Source organism: Bicyclus anynana, chromosome 4, assembly GCF_947172395.1.
Source record: "Bicyclus anynana chromosome 4, ilBicAnyn1.1, whole genome shotgun sequence".
Lineage (NCBI taxonomy): Eukaryota > Metazoa > Arthropoda > Insecta > Lepidoptera > Nymphalidae > Bicyclus > Bicyclus anynana.
This window is the reverse complement of record NC_069086.1, coordinates 9,484,640-9,494,365: the sequence shown is the minus strand read 5'-3', so window position 1 is coordinate 9,494,365 and position 9,726 is coordinate 9,484,640. Positions and strand designations below refer to the sequence as shown.

Below are 9,726 nucleotides of genomic sequence, written 5' to 3'. Positions count from 1 at the left end.
CTACCCCTACCCTACTCTACTCGCCCTACCTTACTCCCCCTACCCTACCCCTACCCTTAAGTACTATAATTGACTCTTAAACGTCTATATGGGAAATAGAAAAGGGTTGTTTTTATAGTTTTACCAGCAATTATTCTTATTTTTCTCACCTTTTAAATCTTCCCTATAGCTCAACGAACATTTCAAAACCAAGATATGATAAATCTCTTCAGCCGTTCTCGAGTTTTAGCGAGACTAACCAAAGCAATTTATTTATGAAGATGAAGTTACGTTCGAAATACTTAACTTCATCTTTTTGTAAATTAAAAGTTGTTCACTTGTTTTTCAACCATTCAACTTTACAAACCATAATTTTTAGAGAGCTCTTTACGCGACAAAACAATTACAATAATGAAACATTGATTTTAAAGAATCAGTTTTTATATGTGCGTTAGATCGTTGATCTTACTTCTAGGTAACGTTTAGCGAGTCAAGTCTAATTTGTCTGAGTTATACCTTGAATACTTTCGTTGCAACTCTGCACCATAGATTAGAAAGCTAATTCAGACCGATGCTTAGTAAGCTGTCAATTTATTTTTGCTTTCTTGTCTACACCCTATTCTATATTCTCTACTGATTCATTCAATTTCATAATTTGTACTCGCTTCGTCGTCGTGTTAGTGAAAAATTACAGAAATGTGTTTAGATTGGACAGGTCGAAGTTATTTAATTAATGACCGTATTTCTCAAAGTGTGAAGTGATCAGTTATGTTTATTAAAGTTTTGTAAATAGTGATTATAAATGTTTTGTGATTGATATAACGAATCATTGGTACGCAAGATGGACGAAATGTCTAAGGGCATGTCACAAACAGGAAGCACTGCTGCAACTGACAAAAATCAAGATATTGATGGTAATTTTTCCATAAACCTTGTTTTTTATTAGATATCAGTATATTCCATGAACCTCTTAAAGCATTATTAAAGATTAGGGAGGGCTTATGACCACCAAATGATATTTACAATGTTTTTTTCTATCAAAATGTATTTTGACTTCTGTTTACTAGATATCACGATTTAAATTCCATGCATTTTTGCATTGTCAAAAGTACCACACAGTAATAATATTTAAAAAAATAACTTTGTAATTTTTTTTGCATTATTGTTACATATTAGAAAAATATTTATTTTGCGTTATGTAATTTTTCTATTTGGGGAATTTGTTTTGTGTCCATAATAATGAAATATTTATTATTTGATCTGACTTTTTGTGTCTAGTTATTTGAATAAAAATAATTTCAAATATGGCTATTGCAGTAGCTTTTTTTTAATATGTTAAATAAAAATGTCTCAAATAGTCAAAGCAAGTATTTTTGTGAAGTAAGTGAATAGAAATAGAAGAAGGCGAGTGTGTCAGCAGCAAACAGATAAGATCCTAACCCGTAACTAACTTCCAATCTATAAAGCCCTACTCAATGGTGCACTGCAAACATATTAGTAATGAAGGTAGGAAACACTTGTCATTTTAAAACTAATTTATTTCAAATTATGTATTGTTTTTATTTTTTCATCAAATGTAATTCAAAATATTATATTATCTATTTCTAAATGTTCTAAGCGTAATAGTCAAATTTATTTTCATTAATATAAGACCAAGTTAAGTAAGTATAATCATTATAATTAAGTGTGAAATGAATAGTGATTTATACCCCCATTTTTAATTTGTTTCTTCGTAAACAGTACACATTGAGTAGGGCTGTAGTATAGGAATAAATATCACAAACAAATAAGCTATTCACAATGCTGAGTGTAGTCCTAACATGTGACCCAAAATATATATCTGAAGACAAAATGATAAATGAGCGGCCTAACCCAAATTGTCACTCTGTTGTCCACAAAAGAGACAGGTATTTCTGGTATTTTTTTTAATTTATATTTTTACAAAACACATTTAAATTAAGCCTAACCATAGTGCAAAATAAACCACAGTTGGTTTTTACTGTTTATTATAATTAATTAAACAGTATTAGAAACTAAAAAAACAAACAAAAAGAAAAAAATATATTAGCGGCTAGTAAAACAAATTACATAATTATTGTGTGAGTGTACTTTTACTGTGATGCTATACAGGTTGTCCCAAAAAGTATCTATTCAGTCTTCTTTTAAGTATGTTTGTAAATACAATACTGTCATTTAAAAGATTTTTGACATCATCCAGAAGATTCCAGAGAGTAAAACAATAAATTCCAGCCTTTGCTATATCTATTTTTGAATTGCATTTTAAAGTTTTTGAAATTTTTGAACTGTTTATTGTATTTAACTTCATTATTAATATTTTATTAAGTATATACAAGAAGGCTGTGTAATTTTTACTTAAAAAATGTTAATGACTGAATTTATCCTCTACTGAGCAGAGATCATTTTATGTTAAGTATTTATCAGATATCATATTGTTTATTCAAGTGGATCTGCTTCTATGTTGTTATCAGTAATAGGATAGTGGTTTCATTTCAAGGAAATATCACTGATATACATAATAATAAAAAATATACTAATTAAATTGATGAAGTTTACTTAATATTTTAATTAGGTGTAATAACTGATGTTCTTATTAAAGAATGTTAAAACAAATACAATCCCATATTGTTATAACTCCTACAAACATTTAATGATGTAGATGTTTATATGATTGTTATATAAAATACCTCAGTAACAGTGTTATAAAATGATTGGATGTAGTGAAATAATAACATGTTACTAGGAATTTGTTATTCAGTAACAGGCTTACACACTTCAAAATATGATATAACTGTATATGCATGTACAGCTTGACTGATATGAAATAATATCAGGAGCAATGACTGGATGACTCTACTGGCAGATATTACAGATGGCGTAAAGCATGGTTTGCGGCACGCTCGCCAACCATGCTAGCATTGGTAGAACAATTGCGGTCATACCTCGGAGGAGGATGTGAGTCTGCACGCATAATTGCATGTCCTGTGCTCCAAACAAACCTTTAATTAAAAAAAACCCTACAGTGTGTGACCAACTTTGTGTCTTAACTGAATTTAAAAGGTACAAATAGTTTTTTTTTATGTTAATTTTATGTGTTTTCCTGTGAGTGAAGCTTTAATGATAATATCAATTCATTTAAGCAACTTGTTTACTTGAGTCTGAATATTTTTTTTTGACAAAAGTGACTTAGGTAGTGTTATCATCATAATAATATGCAAAACACCATTAGTTTTTCATATAATGACTAACAAATATTTAAGCTAATTAAAATAATGTTGGTCATAGTATTGTATTGTATCTCTATAGAACAAGAGAACGATGGACCATAATATTATAATGTAATAGTTTATTCTCTGGGATTTATCTTGGAAAATTTTGAATCAGTATAAAAAAAATACTCCAAACTAAATTGTCTCAAGCAGTAGCAGTATCACTTCATAGAAGCATAAATTCTATGAAATAAAGGAGGAATTTTCCAATTAATATGTATAGAGCCTACCCAAGTTGTGCACCCCAAACCCTTGTTTTGCAACGCCACTGGTCTCAAGTTCAGGCAAACTGGGGTAAATATCCATATCTCCTATAAGGAGATAATAATAATTAATTAAGTATTATTAATGATAATTGGCTATCCTGTAGGTATGATCTCGATATATTATATAATTAAATCCATATAAAAGTTAATGTGTTTGTAAATCTTGTTGAGCCATGAAAACAGATAGACCTAATTTTAATTTATTTTTGATAAACATTCCATAGTGTCTCAAATTGAAGGAAAACATTATGAGGAAACCTGCATACCTGGGAATTTTCTTAATGTGTGTGAAGTCTGCCAATCCACATTTGGCCAGCGTGGTAGACTAAGGCCTAACCTCTCTCTTTCTGAGACGACTAGTGCTCGATAGTGAGCCGAATATGAGTTGTTAATGATGAAACATAAGATTTTCGTTAGAATTCTGCACAAAGGTTTTTGTATTTAGTGGTGTGAAGTTAACTCTAAGCGAGCAAATGCCAAGGGTTAAACTGTACATGGTTTCTACTAGGACTTCCATTCTGGTATACATACTTTATTTCATGTTGATGGTTTAGCCACACATGTTTGTTTTTGTAAATTGAACGAGCTAAGCAGATTGTTTTTGTATGCACTTAATATTAAAAGATTGGCCTATGACAGTAAACCTGTTTACCAACAAATAGCTGCTTACCAACCACTAAGAGACAGATGATAAATGTATTATATAATCTAGCAGAACCTCGCTCCTCGAGGTCACACCCGCGTGAGTCCCGTCCCGTTCCCATAAGAGTATAAAAAAAGAGATATATAGAGGGATAAAATATAGCCTATAGCACTCGGGGATAGTGTGGATTCCCAACAGTGAAATCATTTTTCAAATTAACTTAGTAGTTTCAGAGGCGATTCAAAACATACAAACAAACAATATTTTAGTATTGACTAGCAGAACATCACGCCTCGCGGTTACACCCGCGTAGTTCCCATTTCCGTGGGAATACGAGGATAAAATATAGCCTATTTAACTGCCTGATAATGTAGCTTTCTATTGGTTAAAGAATTTTCCAATTGGATCAGTAGTTTTTGTGATTATTCCTTATACATATGCACATCTTTCCTATTTATAATATTAGTGTAGATATATATAGGTACTAGGTATACTTTCGCTATGTTAACACTCTTTCAGGTTCACATACAAACGCAATTTTTTTTTTAAATACTTGTACAATAATATTCATTATTCACAATTTTTAATATTATCTATATTCTATACTAATAATATAAAGAGAAATTTGTGGTGTTTTAGGAACTAATCTCTGAATCTACTGAACCGATTTTAAAAATTCTTTTATCACCAGAAAGCCTCATAATTTTTGAATGCCATAGGCTATATCTTATCCTCATATACTCACAGGAACGGAAACTACGCGGATGAAAGTGTAGGACGTCGGCTAGTACATTTTATTTGGTTTGATTGGAAAATACAGGAACATTTGTCTTATACGTATTATAGTCGCCTTCATCGGTTACCGATACGAAATAGAGAATCATCAGCCAGTAGATACGCAATGCCAAAATTGCCGGGTGTTCCCGTAGCGTAGCGGTGAATCAGCGCTCAGCGGCCCTGAACCGCTGTCCGCTGCCGTGACGCGGCGGGAACATATCCCGAAAGGTCGACAAACATTAATGTTTCCACTACAATAAGAATAACCTGAGTTAACAATTCATTGGACGTCATATTACGTTTTACGCCGAATAATGTTGAATTTTCCCTGGTATGCGACATTGATAAAATATATTTAAACACTCGCCCGACAGATTGGTTTATTGCGTTACGTCTACTTCTATATTTAGAACTTTTATGTTATAAAACACTAGCGCACGCCCCGCAGTTTCACCCGCGTAGTTGCCATTCCCTTGGGAATACGGGAATAAAATGTAGCATATGACACTTACAACAAACATGTTTTTTTTTTGTGGTAAAAGAATTTTCAAAATCGGTTCAATAAATGCAGAGATTACGCTCTACAACACCACAAACTCGAACTCTATAGAATATTAGAAAAGATTTGGAAACAAGAGTAGAACTCTCTTTGCAAAAGAGAGTTCAACTCTTATTCTTCTCATCTTCTCATATAATTACAATCAGATGCATTGGGCTGTTATTTACACGAGTGAATTAGTGGCGAATCCCAAAAGGACCAATGAAAATGTTAAATGTAGTCGTCTGGTTAATTTCAATGTGGTTTGTCGTAATCAGATAAGTCATGCTTACTGCTCACGACTTCCTTGCGCGAAATATGCCTTTCTTTGGAATTTAAACATAATGTCTATATTTAGTTAGCATTTGGACCGTCAAATCACGTGTGTGACGTAGTACCTTCCATATTTTCATTATTTGAGTAAACCTTCGTTATGCATTACTTCCTATACACGTAATAGGTACTATCAAGTGATCGAAATGCGCATAGATTGTATAACTTAATAGAAAATGTATATAATGTTCATAATTTTGATTTACTCCTTAAGAAAACAATAATTATTTAATTTCTATGTATTTTTTATCCATAATATAAATAGCTATTAACACTAGCTGTAATTACTGAATTCATGTTGTACATATAAATGTGTTACATAATCTGAAACACTTAATTCATGGTTTTAATAACTTCTTATACACGTAATAGTAATAATTTAATAAGTAGGTACTATTATATATACTATAATAGGTACTAATTCAATCAAGTGATCGAAATGCGCATAGATTGTATAAACAAGGGTAACTTAATAGAAAATGTATATAATCTTCATAATTTTGATTTACTCCCTAAGAAAACAAACATTATTTCATTTCTACGTAATTATTTATCCATAATATACATAGCTATTCACACTAGTTGTAATTACTGAATTCATGCTTGTATATAAATGTGTTACATAATCTGAAACACTTAGTTCATGGTTTTAATAATTACGAATGCAATGTCTTCCGTCTAACCGACTACATCCGGCTCCACTTGAGTGACACTATTGAAAGCGTTATAATGTCGTCGTCAGGCCCGTCGACGCCGATGGTGTACGTGAACGAATCGTGCCTGGAGTGCGAGAGAGTTCGCGCGGCCTGCGAGCGGCTGGGCCCCGTGGCGGCCGTCCGCGGGCCCGAGGCACTGCCATCGACGCAGCCGCAGCCGGCGCCCCCGTCCTACCTTGTGACCGCACCCTTCGAAGGGGAACTCTTCGATGCAGCACACAAAGCAAAATATAGGTCAGTATTGTTAGTACTATGTAAATTAACAAGCATCATATTTGGCAGTGTATTTTTTGATTGTGATAGCCAAGTGGATATGACCTCTGCCTCCGATTCTGGAGGGTGTGAGTTCGAATCCGGTCCGGAGCATGCACCTACAACTCTTCAGTTGTGTGCATTATAAAAAATATCACGTGTCTCAAAATGTGAAGGAAAAACATTAATGTTATTATTATTATTATTTTAATTCTTTATTGCACACAAATAAGATACAATAAAAATAGAGAAGAAAAAAAAATAGAAAAGTAAGATGCGCAAAGGCGGTCTTATCGCTAAAAGCGATCTCCTCTAGACAACCTTATATGAAATATTTAAAGAAAGGAACATCTTGAGGAAACCTGCATACCAGAGAATTTTCTTAATTCTCTGCGTGTGTGAAGTCTGCCAATCCGCATAGGCCAGGATAGATAGGACTATTGGCTTAACCCCATCTCATTCTCAGAGGAGACTCGAGCTCAGCAGTGAGCTAAATATGGGTTGATAATGATTGATATTTGGCACCTAGGTAACTTCAAAACATACATACAATGTATATTATTCATGTCTCTACATCTCCACATGAAAAGGACTCAACAATGAGATGCTAAGGGCTCGATCTCCGCCCGCTGGACTATTGTACTCATTCCTAAATCCAAACACAAGGAGTATATTATTTGTGATGTTTTAAAGATATGGTAAATATTCATAAATAGAGTCGTAATATACATTATGCTTTATATCGGTGCGAAGTTAGTAAGGCGCTCAGGCTCAGGATAGTCAAAGGGCCGGGTTCCATTCCTGCCGATACCTACCACAATATTATTATATATTTTCCATATAATAATATTGCGGAATCAGTGAAGCATAACAACTACTATTTGTGATGAGTATATTTCGAATTTATGTTACACAATGCATCTATAAATAAGTTGTATGCAGTCTTGTCAGCAATTTGAATACCGTTCTCAATTTCAAAGTACTGTTGTGATCGTTTGAAACATTTTTATATAATACTCAAATCTCAATCAGTACAGAATAAAAAAACTTAAGGGCACATGTCTGAAAATTTAAAATGTCCAGAAATTAAAGAAAGACTAATTATTTTCCAAGCCAGTTTATAATTTCTATAAGCACATGTTAGATTTTGGTGTGTTATTTAATTAAAAAATTAAAATTACTTTTTACTTACTTCGAAAATTACTAAAATTATTAATTTTAAAATTAATCTAAATATTTTATTATATAATTTATATTTGTGAGATGTATGTATAGAATATCCGACAAGTGCCCTTTTCGATTGGTTGGTTGATATTCAATTGTTTTCGTTATACGGAAAGAGAATTTGTTACTTAACATTTCTATTATAACAATAATTCAGTGGTTTAGGTATCTGTTACGTAGATGAATATTTAGTTTAGTTAGTGAAATTGTAAACAGTTACGGTTTTTATATTGGGCTATTAACACTTTGACGGCTGTGCTAAAACTGATCGTTATTTGCAATTAAAAAATATTGGCACACCGCGCGGTGGATAACGATCCCGCAGAAGTTTGCTAGCTCGTAATGTTATGTATTAGCGTTGACGTTATTGAAATAATAGGGCCGGATTAAAGAGGTCCGCCCTTGGACATCCTTAATCCGGCCCTCTTGCGAAATGCGTTCTTGGCGGACGTCTACTAAATGTTACAAGTAACTAGACTAGAATTCCATCGTTGTACGTCAAGTGATTTTCGAGATTTCATGATGACCTTTCGCCTTTAAATATTAAGATTACAAAGACAGTAGAGTTTGTGAGGGAGTAGAAACCCTCACAAACTCTGGATGGATGATGGTAGAGTTAGATACTGACATACTTGCTTATAATATGTATACTTAACTTTTCAAATGTGCTTATATAGAAGCCTAATTTAAATAAAAATTAATAAATTTGAATCGATATGATTATTAAGTAATTTGTGTACTGGAAACTAAAATGGGTATGTTTCTCTGTCATACGGGTGTGAAATTTGGCAGCAGTTAACACTTGCTTCCGCCCTACGTGTGTCCATCTCAACTTCCGTTAGCTGTACTTGCTTGTGCGTAATTTGGCACTTGTTCTCAAAAATATCCATAACTCATACTTCGACACAAATAATGTTAAATTATTAGATAAGAGCATATGATGGCCAGACCTTCATTTTGTGAGTCCTGAAAGGTTTATAAGTCCACTGCCAGCCAGTGCAGTGGCGTAGCTATAGAGTGGTCTAACTGGGCCCGAGGGACGAGATTTGTACTGAAAATAATAATCCAACATTAAAAAATACAATATGACTTATAAAGTGTATTTTTGAAGTGATGAACTTCTTATGCGAGGGTAAACCGATTGGTAACGTAACGCGTTACACCTGAAGTTGGCACCTTTGACACTTGCACCTGACAGAGCGAATTTCGGATTGATTTTACGACCACAAAACTATTTTAAAAGTTTCTATTTTGTTGCTGTCAAAATGTTCACCATACCATACTTAATGATTCTTAATAATTGAATCTCAATTATTATTTAATTGAATTTTATTATGAATCATTTCAAGTTTAAGTTATCACTTCTGCCGAGCGTCCCGAGACGCACGCGTTTTTTTATGATATACCATTGATATACATAACTTTGTGACAGATTCCCAAGAAGAGCGTTAAAAACGGGACGATATTATTATAATAAAAGCACAAATATATATTCACGTATCTTTTTCCTAAATGCCATTAATCGCATGTTTACATTCGATATAAACCCCGTTTTACCACGTTCGTAAGTTGATCTTTGTAGACGATTTTTTTGCCGATTTACCTCATACACAATACCCAAATATTTTCCGTGTATTTATAAATAGCAGTAAGTCAATCATTTTTAATTTAATACAGCGCACACATTTTCTGAAACTGTCATATCACGATG

The 9,726-nt window shown here is 33.0% G+C and overlaps 1 protein-coding gene across 4 annotated transcripts in view; it reads left to right on the top strand.

Moving 5' to 3' along the window:
- Positions 1 to 608: 608 nt before the first annotated feature.
- The window catches only part of LOC112043271 (protein ECT2), a 48,648-nt gene continuing 39,530 nt past the window's right edge, over positions 609 to 9,726 (top strand). For 3 of the 4 annotated variants that reach the window (XM_052881176.1, XM_052881174.1, XM_052881173.1), the window contains exons 1-2: positions 609 to 893; positions 6,566 to 6,773. In XM_052881176.1, coding sequence (XP_052737136.1) covers positions 821 to 893; positions 6,566 to 6,773 — 281 coding nt within the window. In that variant the 5' untranslated portion in view covers positions 609 to 820. Of the gene's footprint in view, positions 894 to 2,869; positions 2,953 to 6,565; positions 6,774 to 9,726 lie in introns of all 4 variants that reach the window. The other variant, XM_052881175.1, reaches the window with a different exon arrangement.